At 32.7% G+C, this 16902-nt stretch overlaps 2 protein-coding genes across 2 annotated transcripts in view; both read right to left on the reverse strand.

Moving 5' to 3' along the window:
- The window catches only part of LOC126698128 (cyclin-A1-1-like), a 52149-nt gene that overhangs the window by 19846 nt on the left and 15401 nt on the right, over window positions 1-16902 (reverse strand). The gene's annotated exons all lie outside the window — the stretch shown is intronic.
- Window positions 8068-8694, reverse strand: LOC126700980 (uncharacterized). The gene has a single exon (XM_050399136.1). It carries the CDS (start codon window positions 8692-8694, stop codon window positions 8068-8070), a length of 627 nt encoding a protein of 208 aa, XP_050255093.1.

A 16902-nucleotide genomic window follows, 5' to 3' on the forward strand; every position in this document is an offset into this window, starting at 1 on the left:
ATTTATGAGTTATTCATTAATATTTGTCTTTATTTTGTGTTGAGTGAAATCAAGAATTTATTTTTGTTTACTTGTATTTTCCACACATGCGGTTATGCATTTTGTTTAAGTGTTTCAGGAAATATACAGGTTGATTCAATTGAGTTGTTGTCTACACTTGCAACTGATGGATAGTAGTTAGGATTGGATTTGTTATAATGGGCAATTTTTTGTAAATGGCTTTTCTTTGTAAACTTTGAGCTTTTAGTTGTGTTTTGTCACGGATTGCCAAAGGGGAAGTTTGTTAGGTTCTAAAGACTTAGGAACAAATGTATTTAGAACTCTAATGTGTATTATTGGCAAACCATGATCAAAACAGGTTGTTTAGTTTTGTTTAGACTTGCTCAAAGTTGTGTCTTTTATGTAAAGTTGGAATCGAGCAATTGTAGAAGTATTAGTGTATTTCAGCCTGGCTCGATCGATCGAAAAATAGGCTCAATCGATCAAATCTCAGGCAGAATATTTTTTCTGCATATTTTTCCAACTCAGCCCTAGCCTATTAAAACGTGTTGGGTTTTATGTTTTGCCCTAAGTATAAAAGGGAAACCCTAGCCACGTTTTTTTGTTGCTCTATTTGCTGTGTGTGTGAATTTCTTATGAGATCTAGAGGTGGTTGTCTTCACACATGCTTAGAATTATCAAGAAGAAGATTTGATTAAGAGCTTGATGATCATTCAGTTGCTACACTAAAAAGCTTAAAGAAACACAAGCGGGGTTGCTTATACTTGCTGGAGAATCCAAAAAAGAAGGAGTCCGTGGTGTCGGAGCTTGCATGTGGTCGTGTCAGTAAGTTTCTACTGGTGGGTAGCAATAGGATGTTAGTGGTCTAAGTCCTATTGTAAAACTTTGATTCTTTCATAGTGGATTCAGGTTTACCTTGAGCATAGCTAGGTTAAATCCTCCCTAGGTTTTTACCGGTTTGGTTTCCTAAATCATCATATCATTGTGTTATTTATATTTCCACTGCTATGCATGATATGATTGTTTGATTGTGATAACCTAGATCTGGAATTTGGACTAAGTAATAACTTGGCTAATTAACTAGGTTAATCAAATTATGTTTTAAGGGGTCTAAAAACCTACAACTTAAAATACCCAATTTCTTATATACCACCCGTTTGGCACACTTCACTCTGCTTCTCATCACTCAAATTTTTCTACTTTTTTGTGGGACCCATACTTGTAAATTGGTCAAACCCTTCTATTAAGCCTACCCGCGGAATCCATTCCCCACCATTTTCTCTTTTCTCATTTCCTCTTCACCCCTTTCACCCCTGTTACTCTCCCAAAACACTAACCCGAACCCATAAAAATTTCAAAAACTCCCTTGCCTTGTCAGGACCATCACCAATGAACAATACCCATCTCTCCGACATGTACGACGGTGCGATCTCCTCTGTTGTGACCTAGTAGCGTCGATGACCTTTGAAGAAACATGACCCATTTCCTCCATTTGTCACAGACGATCTCCTCCAACCCAACACGGTGCTACCTCATCCCTTTTTGTACTCTCTCGCCTTCTTTCTTTATCTGATTTATGTTTTTGGCATTTGGGTTTTAAGAAGTACAATAAAGAAATCTAAACAAGTAATGGGTATTTTGAAACCCATGTGCCAAACGAGCCCTTATTTCCTTTATCCAAGTGTTTTTAATGTTTTTTTAGTCAAATTAGGGTTTTATATGCTTTCGTAACTGACTTAGAGCATTAGTATTGGTGGTGCTAAAAAACTATATTGCTATTTTTAGCACCACCAATACTAAAAAATATATTGCAATGGTTGTGTCATAGCTAAAATTTTTTAGTTTCTTGCTACAGTGCACAACCATCTATAACTGTGCAAGTTATGATTGGTAGATGTATGATGGTGGACCATGTGAGGACACACTTTCACCACTCATAACTCGTCGTGATATAGGACGTGGTTTAATATTTAATTTTTGTAATTATTCAACTTTAGAATTTTTATGTAATTTTTGTTATTTTAGGTTTAGATGATTTAGGATTTGTTTGGTAATATTGTTCTAGTAACGTTATTTGTATTTTTTGGAAATACATATGGGTGAAAGAGTATGAAAATACGTGTAATGTTGTTTAAAAACTAAAAACATGTGTTTAAATATATGTACCAAACAGGCCCTTATTTCCTTGATCCAGGTATTTTTAATGTTTGTTTAGTCAAATTAGGGTTTTATATGCTTTCGTAATTGCCTTAGAGCATTAGTATTGGTGGTGCTAAAAAACTATATTGCTATTTTTAGCACAACAAATACTACAAAACATACTACAATGGTGGTGTCATATTTAAAAATTTTTAGCTTCTTGCTATGGTGCACAGCCATCTATAGTTGTGCACTGTAGCAAAAAAGCTAAAGAAAAAAATATTATTATATTACACTTCCACGCTCTCTTTCTCCCCTGCAGGCTCATCTTTTTTTTTTCTTTTCTTTTCTTTTTTCCTCTTTCTCTCTTGCAAGCTGTTTTCTTCTTCTTCTTTGTTTTGTTTTTTTTTTTTTTTTTTTTTTTTTGCCTCTTTCTCCCTTGCACGCTATTTTTCAGCTAATGATTCTCAACTCTCTTCAATTTTTAGATTTGATATGTTAGGTTGTTTTATGGGTTTTGTAAATTGAAATTTTTTGATTTTTTTTTTTTTTTTTGCAAATTTGTGTGCTAGTTAGATCGGAAGAAAAATAAAAGGCCAAACCCACTGCAATAGTGGTTGTGATAGTTATTTATTGTAATGGATATATTATTTTATTATGTTAAAAGCTAAAATAAAACCACTGATGTTGGGTATTTTGTAAAATGATAAGGTAAAATAAATAAAGTAGTTTTTTGTGGTGGCAAATAGCTAAATTTATAACTCCAATGTGGATGCTCTTAGGGTTTCTAGCCACCTTAAGTTTTCTTTTACTATTTAAACACGTTGTAACCTCCAAAAGCAATTCAATTTTTAGATGATTGTCACTAAACACATACTTTTGTCAAATTCTTTCTTTAGTGGATTTCAGTTTATCTCCTTGTGGATTCAGGGAAATTGTTCGTGAATTCAAGGTTTACTACCAGAAACTAATAGTTTAATTTCTATTCCATCAAGAGTGTATTCTGTGTGCTTTCTTTAGGCTTCTGCGACATCATTTAAGCTCTGTTTGGGGTCCATTTATTTTGCTAAAATTGAAAACTTTTTACTGAAAGTACTATAGATAAAAGTAAAAGTTAAATGAAATCGTACAGTAAGACTCATGAATAGTATTAAAAAGTGCAGTGGAGCCCATGAATAGTTGAAAAAATAAGTTGAATAGTAAAATAAGGTAGCTTTTTAATTTGGAGCCAAATGCACACTTAATTTGTCTCTACTTTTTTTTTTTAAGATAAAAGGTAGAATAGTTTGTCTCTACTTAAAGTAGCAGTAGTAGTAGTATGTGTGTGTGTGTATACACACACACACACACACTATTAATAATAGGATTTCCTGTTTAGGTTTCAACTTTTTGCGTACTAAAATACCCTCACATAAATTCTTAAACTCTCTAAAATACTCCCATATTTTAGTCAATAATTTTAAATTAAACTAGCCTCTCAACGACTCTTCTATTTTTTGGGTAAAGGTTATTAACTAGCCTCACAAATTCACATGTTTATGTTTATATTTATGTATGTTTTAATATATAAACATATATTTATGTTTAAATATAAAAAATTACTCTAAGCCATTTAATGTTTAAGATAGAGATTTATCAAAACCAAATGTTAAAATTTATTATTAAAATAATGTTAATCAAATAATAAAACTCCTTTTAAGTTACTTAAAACTCCAAGTATGGTAATGAGCTACAGGTTTGGATTGAGTCCATCCCTGATGATTTAGCTCCTCTTGCTACATAGGACAATATGTAATTTTTTTCACAATGAATAATACTTGGTTGCTCGGTCTGGATTCTCAAAAAAAAAAAAAAAGTTACTTAAAACTTTTTGGAGTAGAGTTTTAATTGGATAGTTTGGTTATAAAGTTTCAGTTATAATAAATTATTTTCATAATTTTAATGTAGTTATTGAATGCATGTAGTAAAAGCACATTGAATTATGTATAAGATGTGTAAGTTATATTTTGTACGTGCAATATGTGAGACATTACTTTTTTATTATTAAAATGAAAAGAAAAAAAATTATTAACTTAAAATAAAAAATAAAACGTGATTTAGTGATGAGTTAGTCAAATTCAGAGAAATTTTAATTTAATTTGAATATACTAGAATAAGATTGGAACCTCCGGTTGAAGATGGAACCTCAATTAAGGTTGTTCCTGTGCACTACCTCTTTGTTAGCTTTGCAGATAACTATCGAAAGATAGGTAATGTTTGTTATCTTTTTTTTAACAAACTTCATGTAATTGCAAATCATCTCAAAACATATCCAAAGAGTTCAAAACCTCTTCCCCTTCTTCTTTTTTTCATTTAATTCAAACTTCTATGGGTGTTTTACTAAAATTTTGAATTTTCTAACTTGCATGCCTCGTTTAATTGAATTATTAATTGTCGTATGCCAAATAACATGTTTTACATGCTTTGATTGCTTTTATTTTTCAATTGGCATGTTTTGTTTGCTTGCTTCGAATACATCTTGATTTCCATATTAATTCTAGCATTTTGATTTATATGTTTATGTTCATGTAATAACAATAAACATGTTTTACTATAATTTCTATAGACCACATTTTTCAATTTTCTCACTTGCATGCTTTGTTTAACTGAATTATCTATTGTAGTAAGTCAAAGAACACATTTTACATACTTTGATTGCTTTTAATTTCAATTTCAAATACTCATTTTATACTCATTTTTATTTTCTTGATTGTTGATTGATTCACATGATAGATGGTTGATTACATGGATATAATGTGATGTTTTATTGGAATTTGAAGACTACTACTATTGCATTGTTATTTACCCATTTTTGTATGGCCAACATATGCTATGTCCTTACTCATTTATATACATACCTCATCTATTTTGTCCATGGAGCATGCTTTTAATGCCATGACTATATGAAAATGGTGATGTAATTTCCATTAGATATATGCCTGAATATGATGTACATGGATTTTTGTGTAATGAAATTTCTATACTTGAATAATATGATGTATATGTCTTTATGCATTGGATTCTTGCGTGATATATATCATCTATGTTTATGTGGTTATATTGGTTAATTTTTCCATTTAGAAAAAGCCGGGTATAATGTGTTATCTTAATAGTTAACATTGTAGATCCATAGTCTTACATCAAAATGATTTTGTAGAATTATATTTTTCAATTAATTTCAAATAATTTTGCCAAACAAATTGATTTCAAAACTTGTTTCCAAACGGGTTTTCACCAAAATCTAACATTTTACTTTCTTTCTTTCTTTTCTTTTCTTTTTTTTTTTTTTTTTTTTTTGAGAAGAAGCTAACATTTAACTTTGTTGTTATTATCTTAATTGAGTATTTAAATTGGGGATTTATTTAGTCTCTTTAAAAAAGGGAGGAAGGCCATACTTGACTCCATATTTCCTTTAGTGCATATATGCTAGATTGTACTCATACTCTCTTATTTCCGGAAAATTATTGAATACTTTAGGAGTACTATAAATGCATACTCCCCCATCTCACATGAATTGTGGGTTCCACCATTAATTTATTTAGTTAGACCCACAGTTATGTGAGAGGAGAGAATATGCATTTATGGTACTTCAGGAGTACTCAATAATTACCCCTTATTTCCTAGGATAGTTGTACATATTCACACGCTCAAATATTTGGCATTTAACATGTCATTTCTTAGGGTAGCTCACATATATTCGCTTACTCACACATTTATGCATTTAAGATGTTATTCCCTATGATTGTACATATTCACATGCTCACATGTTCATAAATTTAACATGTTATTCCTTAGGATAGCTTGTATATATTCATATTTGCTCACATGTTCATACATTTCACATTCCATTTCATAGAATAGCTTGTATATATTCACATGCTCACATGTCCATGGATTTCCAAATGAAAATTCTTTAGTTATTTTGCAACCAATCACAAAGTGTCACGTACTACTTAGTGGGTTCCACTATTATTATTCAGAGGTCAATAACAATATTCCAAGTGTCAAAGAATAAAAATTACAAAGAATATTTGAGAACCAATCAAACATTAGTATGTGTTAATTTAAATGACATAAGCAGTTTAAATTAAAGCACTATGGCTAATCAAATAATCTAGTCAAGAACAGAAATAAAGTCTCTCCATTTAAATTATGACACATGTCATTCATAATAGCCAATCACGTGTCATCACACCTCCATAAGACTCCTATAAGTAAAGACCCTCCTCAGTCTTATAGGGACAGATGGAGACACACTCAGAAGTCTCAAATCTCTATTGGAATTAAGCTCCAAAGCCTCCAAAAACTTCAACTTTCGAATACGAAGAACATTCGAAGCAAATTCATTCAAGTCATCCTTCTAGATCTTAAAAGTTCATTGGAATCAAGCTTAAAAACCCCCATAAACACCAAGGGACTACAAATTAGTGAAGCTCTATGAATCCAAGCCTCTAAAGCCCCAAAGAACTTCCACTACAAATCTTCAAAGACAAAGAACATTTGAAAAACATTCATCCAAATCATTCTTACAAGTCTCAAAGTTCTACTAGAATCATGCTTCAACGCCTCTAGAAACTTCAAAGATTTTGATCCATCAAAACTTCATCGATTTCAAGCTCTAAAACCCTGCAGAACTTTCACCACAAATCTTAGAAGATCAAGAACATTCGAAGAACATGAGGAATAAGAAATCTCTAACAAGCACACAGCTAGAGATTCATCCCAATTTCATTTTGAAGATCTTTTGATCCATTTTCCAGTCCAAGTGGAGGACATCTTGTGTCCGAGTCAAGATTACATCGACATAATACTTGAATTGAATACTTTTCTAAAGAGATCGAATTAGAGGATTATTCTATTGTATTAGAATCTAAATATAGAGAATTGTACCTGCAAATTCATCAATGCAAATTTACACTTGTGAAACATATTCAATTGTTTGATTTTCAAACTTGAGATTTTGTGTTTACAATCCCTTAGGATAAGTGTCGTGGGGTACCTATAGCTAACACCTTCTCCACAGGTAACCTAATTCCCAAATCCATGTTTTAGGAAAATCCATTAGCTACTAAGTAATAAAATAAATTAGAAATAGGTGATCAAGCACACCTTAAAATTTTCATGGTTTGTGGCAACTCTTAAAAAATGAAAAAATAGATAAAAAGACTTACTCACATACACATCACCCTAGTGTCTACACAAGTCACACTGTGTTTAACAAGCGACAACCCCCACACTTTTCTTTGGGAGGGTTTATTGGCGATGAGTGCTTGTAATAATTGATAACATAACTATTGATCTTTGATCTTTTGAAAGTTTTGCAAACATGGAGAATGTAAGAAGAAAATGTAATCCAATGGTGGATTTGTTAAAATTTCAAGTTTTTGTAATCTAAAATTATACCTAAAAAATAAGTTTATGGATCAAGTAGTAAATAAAATCCGATTGACACGAAATTGATGTGCATATATAAAGCATAAAAACATGCAATCAGATTATTAGATTTTCAAAATATATTGTGGTGTTAATTTTTTTTTTTTTGTAGCCAAACTTTGTCTATAAATAATTGGAAAAATGTTAGACTCTAAATATGTTTGGAATTATCTTGCTCCAACCTATAATATGACTATTAAAAAGATCATTAATTTGTAATTTTAACCTTTTGGAAAATATAGTTTAAAATATTTTGGGCCGAACTTTATTATATAAAAATTTCAAAACATTTAGGGGGACATATAGCTCTACAATATCTAAATAGTTTTCGAGGCATTAACAAATTTCTTTAGCATTCAATTTCATTGATACTACTTCTCAGGTTTTTTTTTTTTTTTTTTGAATGAAGTCTACTACTTTTATAAAATCAACTAGGGTCGGCAAAGAGTACATCAACTAGGTGTGGTGGAACATCCTCCACCCACACCGACAAACCTCTGACAATCTTGCATGTCTAGCTAGGTTATGGACTACTTTATTACCAATTCTACGAACATGGGAGAAGGCAATATATTTACTAGAAACTAGAGTGGACTTAGCTGACTCAAGATGGCCAAAAGAAGATAGCGAGGCTTCCTTGCTTCGAAGAGAGTTTATCACTACTTCCAAATCTCCTTCGAGTATAAATTCTGCAATACCAAGTTCCTGTGCAAAGGTCATCGCCCTTGTTGCTGCCATGGCTTCCACTATGTCTGAAGAAAATGGTAAAGGGGCTTGTTTTGACCACGAGGCTATCGCATTTCCTTGACAATCATGAACTACCACCCCCAGACCAACCTTGCCAAACTCCCGAAAAACAGCTCCATCAAAGTTCAGTTTAAGGCAATTCGAAGGAGGCGGACTCCAATGAGCACGGGGCTGAGGTCGAGAGGTTGCAGATGGCTGAATGAGGGATTGTTGGCTCTGTTGGAAGGTGGCCAAAGACTGGGTAGCTTGTTGAAGAACTTGTGCTTTGGGAAAAACATTTGAACTAACTCGGAGTTGGTTGCGTTGATGCCAAATCGTCCACATCACCATAGCCATGAGTTACAAGTTTTTTCTTTTATCGTGAAACACACTAATTAGATCTCTAGTGTTTGAAATTGCATACTATCTCCGATCTTCAAAGCCTGGAACAGCCTCCCATATTTCGTCTAGCATGGCACATTCCTATAATTCATGGACTGCCGTTTCAGACTCCACACCACACTATTCGCACTTGTCTTCCAATAAAATCTTCCTCCTTAATAAGTTGTGCTTTGTTTGTATATCTTCCTTACACACTAGCCACATAAAATGCCGCACTTTATTAGGGACGTTGAGCCCCCAAATCTGATTCCAAATTCCATTTTGTCACTGCTGGTTAGCTGTAGGAATCTTCACAGAATTGAGTTTAGTTAAGAACTTTGAACCTGAGCTTACAGTATACTTACCTGAGGGGGTGAAAGGCCAAATGATCTTTTCCTCCACAGGAGTGCGGCTCAATGGAATTCTGAGAACCAAAGCAGCTTCATCAGGTGACAATAATCCATGCACTAAGTTTAAGTCCCATGTTCTTGTGAATGGATTGATGAGGTCCGAAACTCTCCCATCTTCAAAACCTAGTACCATATTAGATAAGACTTATGGGTGCTCCAAAGATGGTAACCATGCATCATTCCATATGCTAATGGCCTTTCTGCAACCAACCCTCCATCTTGCACCCTTGAGCAAAACATCTCTTCCCTTTAAAATGCTAGGCCAAGCGTATGAACCGGTGCTAGATTCTTGAGCCTCCCAAATACTGCAATGTGGAAAAAACTTCATTTTAAAGACTCTATAGAAGAGGGAGTACTTATTATGAAGTAATCTCCAAGATTGCTTAGCCAAGAGAGCATCGTTGAAGTTGGCTAGATCCTTGAAGCCCATACCACCTTCCTTTTTTGGGAGGCAAAGTGTATCCCATTTCACCTAGTGAACTTTCCTCCTTTCTCCTTTTTGACTCCACCAAAATCTTCATATTAGGCTTTCGATTTATGAGCAAAATCCCAAAGGAAGTTTGAAATAGCTCATTGTATAAGTTAGAATAGCTTGGACAATTGCTTTGATTAAAATTTCCCTTCTAGCTTGTGATAGGAGTTTCTCCTTCCAGCCCTATAATTTTTTCTAGACTCGTTCCTTTATATAGTTGAAGCTTGCTTTTTTGTTTCTACCCACCAGGGATGGTAATCCCAAGTATCTTTCATACTGAATAATTTATGGAACCCCCAGCGAGAACTTTATTTGATTTCTAGTATCATCACTAGTAGATTTACTGAAGAAGATTGTTGTCTTGCTTCGATTAATCTGCTGACCTAAACATCTCCCATACACTTTCAATATGTCCAGAACTCGTTGGCACTCCTCTATGGTGGCCCTGCAAAACAATAAGCTATCATTTGCAAACAAAAGGTGGGCTATTGATCAGCCCATTTAGGCCTTCAGTGCAATGTAAAAATAGGAAGGGAGAAAGTGGGTCTCCTTGTCTAATGCCTCTTGTTGGAGTGATTATGCCTTTGGGTTCCCCATTCTTCAATATGGAATGTCACAGTTTTGGCACATAGCATCATAAGACGGATCCAATGCTCATTGAACCCCATTTTTTCCATAACTGAAGACAGATAATCTCACTCCATTCTATCATATGCTTTACTCATGTCCAACTTGATGGTCATATAATCGTCCTTCCCTGTGTGCTTCTGCATACTATGTAAAGACTCAAAAGCTACCAAAATATTGTCAGAAATAAGGCAACTTTTTGTGAAAGCACTCTGATTCTCAGTAATAATATTTGGAAAAATTTTCTTAAGTCTATTTTCTAGAACTTTTGAGAAAATTTTATACAGTACATTGCACAAATTGATCAGTCTAAATTTATAGGCAAATTCAAGATTTTTCTATTTTGGAATGAGGGTAATAAAAGTGTGATTGAGGTGATCAGGTAAATTAGCAGAACTAAGATAATGCAACACAAAATTAGATATATCATCTCCAATTAAGTTCCAATAATACTGATAAAAGAGAGAAGGCATACCATCAGGTCTGGGTACCTTTAGTAGGGCCATTTGGTTGATGGTTTGCTTAACCTCCATCTGAGTGAATTCAGATGAGAGCATGGAATTCATTTCCTTAGTAATTACTTTCTGAATGGAATTTGTAGCCAAGGTACAAAATTGCTGATTGGTTGACTAGAGGAGGTCTTGGTAGTATTGCACATGACATTCAGCTATGTCGTCATTGGTATCCACCACTCGGCCATTTGGATCTTTCAGTTTTCAGATCAAATTTTTCCTCTTCCTCTGAGAAGCATGGCTATGAAAAAATTTTGAATTTCTATCTCCAAATTTAGCCCACATGACCTTTGATCTTTGGAACCAAAGTCGATTTTTTTTATCAACCAATTCGGCTATCTCCTTTTGCAACACAAGGACTTGCTAATTATTTCTAGTTCTCATGGCTAATTTTTTAGCCTCCTTTAAATCCTTTCTCTTACAGCTCAATATCATTTTGACATTCCCAAAGCAGTCTCTCTCCCATTTGCGAAGCTCTTTACCACATTTATCTATTTTGCGAATGACATGGTCGTGATCTTCCTCTTCTTCCCTTGACAGCCAAACCGCCTCAAAAATATTTGAGCACCCACAGTCAGAGAGCCACATTTCTTCAAACCTGAATGGTTTGGCAAAAGAAGGAATGTCTAAACCATTCAGGGTGATCCACAGTGGAGAGTGATCCGAAGAATCTGAGTGCAGATGGTTAATTTTTGAGCCTGTAAATTTCATGAACCACTTGTGGTTGGCCAACCCTCGGTCTAATCTCTCCCATAGCGAAAAGATTGTGAAGTACGCTCCCCTTATATCAAAATATGCCCCACTTTTGCTTAAAAGTAAAGCATGTATCTGTTTGTTTCAATGGAAAATTTTCTATGCAAGGTTTGTTTTGTTTTTTGGTTCTAAAGCGAATGGAAGAAACATCAAGATCTTTTTCACGGAGATCTTGTATTTTTTTGATATGCCAATTCGCAGTGTTGACCCCTCACTGCAGACCAAGTATTTCTAGATGATTGACACAATAACATCTAATACCTATATTACTATCTGGAGCTCTGATCTTTTAGTTTTTTTTTTTTTTAAAGCATTTTTGCTGTCATCCTGACAACATTATACCATCATCTTAATGGACTTGCTAGCCTCAATTTGTCGGTCTTCCCTATGTAATAAAACCAGTATGTATTGCAGCCCTGAGCTCTACAAGTCTCGGGGCCGGAGTTGAATGCATCAACGTTGTTCGGACGAAGATCAAAGAGTTTGCTGCTGTGGCTGTAGGTTCTGGTCCGCATCAAGGGTGTGTACTCATAATTTGTAACAATTATTATTCCCATTTCAGTTTACATTTTCTTCTATGTGCTTTTAACAAGTATTTACTTATTTTTCGGTTCAATACTTCAGGTGTTATCCATGTCCACCATACATGATTATAATTCTAGATGAGGCAGATTCCGAGATGACTGAGACATATTTCCTAGGCTTTTTATTTATTATTCATTTTCTAGTAAAAAGTATTTTGGGTGCCACACAACTGATGTTCTACTTTACAGAATAACCTGAGGCATACTATGGAAACTTACTCAAATTACAAGATTCTTTTTTATATGTAATCACATCAGCAAGTGAGCCTTAGTAACTTCTTTCTAATTCAAGTAAATTTATTTTAAAAGAGTTTTTTTTTTTTTTTTTTGGTTGCTACTCCGTCTCTTTTTCTCCAAAGTGAAGTACAACTTGATGCAGTCCTAGTTTCTTTTCACTCTGTCTGGGTGCCCAGTGGGGGAGGTTATGATGTAATTTACAGTTTGTTCTGTTTTATGTCCTGTAAGGATGGATTTATCCAATATAATCTTAATAGGACATAAAACAATTTCCCTTCCAACATTAACACTACTACAATTTGGTTTGTTTTATGTCCTGATATATGTATATGGTATTGCCATAGATTTAAAATTATAATCTTTCATCTATATATTATTAAAAGCTGAAGCGTAGCGTTTAATGTTGCTGCTCTTACATTACGCCACATCAGCTGTCACGTCATTCTTTTTTTCTTTTCTTTTTTAAAATATAATTTGTCCTACAATTTTAAAATAGTTTTTACAATTTTCAGTCCTATAAATGTAGCCCACTACTTATTTATTTATTTCCACTATCACCCTATAATAAATCTATATAATTAATCCAGTTCACCTCTTATTTATTTAGTTCCACTATCAAGCCCAACCCAAATATTTTTTAGTTCAGTTTTAGGGTTTTGTGTGAGCCTTTTTAGCTTTAAAAAATTTAAAAAAAAAAAACAAAAAAAACGTTGAAGCCTTTCAAGCTTTAGGGTTTTTTTTTTTTCCAATTTTATTATAATCTATATATTATTAAAAGCTGAAGCGTAGCGTTTAATGCTGCTGCTCTTACATTACGCCACATCAGCTGTCACATCATTCTTTTTTTCTTTTCTTTTTCAAAATATAATTTGTCCTACAATTTTAAAATAGTTTTTACAATTTTCAGCCCTATAAATGTAGCCCACTACTTATTTATTTACTTTCACTATCACCCTATAATAAATCTGTATAATTAATCCAGCCCACCTCTTATTTATTTAGTTCCACTATCAAGCCTAACCCAAATCCTTTTCAGTTCAGTTTTAGGGTTTTGTGTGAGCCTTTTCAACTTAAAAAAAATAAATAATAAATAAATAATAAAAAAAATAAAAATAAAAAAAACAAAACAAAACGTTGAAGCCTTTCAAGCTTTAGGGTTTTTTTTTTTTTTTTTTCCAATTTTATTATAATTGTTTTAACATTTATTTTTTTTAATATTTACACTTCTCCAACCTTTCTCTCTCCCTTACCATTTCATCTCTCCACTACTTCTTCAATTTTTCTCCCTCCCTTACCTTTTTATCTCCCCACTACCCTCTACATTAATATCATTCTTCCTCTTTCGCTTCATCTTCCTTTATTTTTGTCTCTTTTTATTCACACCCTCTTACTATAAATTTGTCACTATCTCTTCTATTCTATGCATAGTTTTCCCTCACAAAAAAAAAAAGGTTCCCTCTCTCTCTCTCTCTCTCTCTCTCTCTCTCTCTCTCTCTCTCTAAATTTTTTCGTGGATTTTTTTTATTTTTCTTGCATCTCTACTTTAGGTTGATATTTTTTTATATTCTTTAAAACTCTATTTTAGGTTAATGCAATTTAGTTTTGTTTTTTAAATTGTTGTTGTTGTTGTTGTTGTTTTTTTTTTTTTTTTTTTTTTTTTTTTTTTTTTTTTTTTTATTCTCTTTGATTGTTAAATGTTATCCTATTGCGTTCTAAAGAATTAAATATAGCATATAAAAATATAATATTATTCTATTATATAGCATGATTTAGATAATTTGGTATTTATTCTGTTACATAGCATGATTTTTTATAGTGCTCAATTTAGATGTTAAACTATGAGACTTTACTAATTTTTGTTTATTTTCTAATCCTTTGTGGTGAACAAAGTACTCTTAATAGTTGTATTAGAAGTACTCTATAATGTCATTTATTTAAAGAAAAGCAAAGGTTAGCCAAACAAAAATAATTGGATAGGTGACAAATTTTAACTTTTGCAATTTTATTTTTATTATTATTATTTTATAACAATGCATGTATAGAAATTTAATTCTTAGATTTTTCTAATAATTGTTTATTTGATAATATGTTTTGGGCGGCCGAAATTATAATTTCTACAAAGAAAATAACCTTAATAGATTATCAAAAACATAATTTTATCCTAATATTGGTTCAATTAATCATTGTTAAGTTTTATTAATTTTTTTCAGTTTACGTTTTTTTGGTGTTTTGGATTGTTCCTATATTACATTTATGATTATTCCTATAATAAATAAAAATATAATTACGAAATACATTACTCATTATTAGATTAGTTTAAATTGTAAAAAAAAAAAATTAATAAAACCACCATAAAAAGAATTATCACGCGCAACGTGTGGATTCGCGGCTAGTTACAATAATAGGCATGACAGCTACAGTTTTTTAATGTAATGACTTGTGTATCATAGAATTTCTTAATCCAACTTAGTGGTGTTAAGGCCCAGTTTATGTCTGCTCTGCTTCATAAGTCTTAGGAAATTTTAGAAACTTCATTATCGTCAGTGACATATTTCATTGATTCCAGCTTATTTATTTGTTGCATATAAAACTAAATATGAAATAATATCAGAACTGAAAACGAAAACCTCGTGTATATATTCTTCACTTCCTTTCCTTTTAAATTAACCGAGATCAAAAGATAAGGATCAGGTTGGAGACTTGAATGCAATGAAAAATATTAACTCTCAATCTTTTAGAAAAAGAAGCCTGCTTTTTTCTGCATTGTCTGAAATGTGGAGACTTTTACCTGTCTTTCTCTGATTCTCTCCATCGATGTTAACTGCATAAGTGTCCTTATTGTCAATATATTCAAAATCCGGACTCTTCAAAGAATCACAATTCACAATCCATCGATGTTCTTATCCAAAGAAATGGAACCACTAACCGATCTACTTGGAGAGACATCCATGCCTCTGGGTGCATGGATTATGTATTTGGAGCAATAAGAACAGGGTTGCTGAACAAATTTGGAGGCCTAAGGAGATATATTTAAATAAGTCTTTTTGTTATCACTTAAATAATATTTAACTAGTGTTATCATAATTTTTTTATAACAAAAATCCATTCTTTTTATTTTGTAATATGCTTTTTTTTTTTTTAATACTTCAAGAAGATAATTGAAAGGGCTTGGATTTGTGCTAAAACACACAAGCTTGTTTAGACCCCAAATAAAAAAAAATTACGGTTAGATTACTTTTACTCTTACTTAATCAAAGTGCGGAACAAGAGTAAATGTGCGCTATGAACCGATACTACTCTAATGCATAAACATGAACAACAAACAATAAATGTAAAGCACAAGAGTAAGGGAAGAGAAATGCAAATATATGATAACACCAAGACGTGTTATCGAAGAGAAAACTGAAGAACTCGATGAAAAAGCAATCCTCCAAGTCGAAATCGATCCACTAGAGAACAAAGTTGGAGTACACAAATAACAAAAGACCCTCCAAGCCTAGTCTATCTCATGTACTTGAGCCCTCCAAACTCCTACTACCAACGGACTTCTCAGAGTCATGTCTTCTTTAACTTTCCGGATCCCACAATACGCCCAATTGCATCCGCCAAGCCTCATCGGCTTCTTTTGGCAAATCCCTAAAACTTACCAAGCTCCAAAACACTCTTTACACTCTGAATAGGTGTTAGTTGTGTTTGGATACAAATTTTCTCTCAAGGTATGACAATGGGAGAGGGAAGGAGAAGAGACTACAATGATTTCTCTCTAAGGATGAGTAGCTTTCTCTCTAAAAGATGAGTGTGTTGTGTTGTAGAAAACCTATCTAGGGTTTTTCTCTCTTAATAGCCTCTCTTAATTTTGTGGGTAAAGGAGGTATATATAGTGTGGGTGAAGGGTAAGAAAGTCACACTTGAAATTCTCTAGGCAGAATGCTTCGCGGGTACATTGCAAGATGGCCTATCTCGGGAAGCACTCGCAAAATACAGCCTAGCACTTGACTCTTTAGCTTCCAGCATATGCTTCTCACGTGCCCTTTTCACAGGTTACTCTTCTCGCGAACTTCTTGCGAGCTAGTCGCGAAACTGCACTGATTCTTCACCAACTTAATACTAAACCCAATACAATAAAATCCCACAAAATATAAGGAATAAAATTAATTCAATTTACAACACTTTTTGTCATGAAATAAAGCCAACATAAAATATAGTTGTAAATCACAACTTTACAATAATAAAAAATTATTTGAATGAATGATGTTAGAGATATAATAAATTGAACAAAATTTAGTTACAAAATTGGTTGTAACCTAACCTTCCTTAATATCTTTTTATTGGAGGTGAATTTTGAAAAATCCACTATTGGATTACATCTTTTCTTATATCTCCTATGCTTGCAAAATTTCTAGAAAATTAAATATCAATAGTTATGTCATCAATAAATTGTTTAAATTGCAAGTTTTTTTTTTTTTTTTTTAGTTTAAAACTATGCATAAAAAATAAGTTTATAAATCATATGGTAAATACTATTCAATTGGCATAAAATTTGATATGTGTATTGAAAACACAAATTAGTGTGAAATACTAGAGCTTGT

Source organism: Quercus robur, chromosome 9 (assembly GCF_932294415.1).
Source record: "Quercus robur chromosome 9, dhQueRobu3.1, whole genome shotgun sequence".
Taxonomy (NCBI): Eukaryota; Viridiplantae; Streptophyta; class Magnoliopsida; order Fagales; family Fagaceae; genus Quercus; species Quercus robur.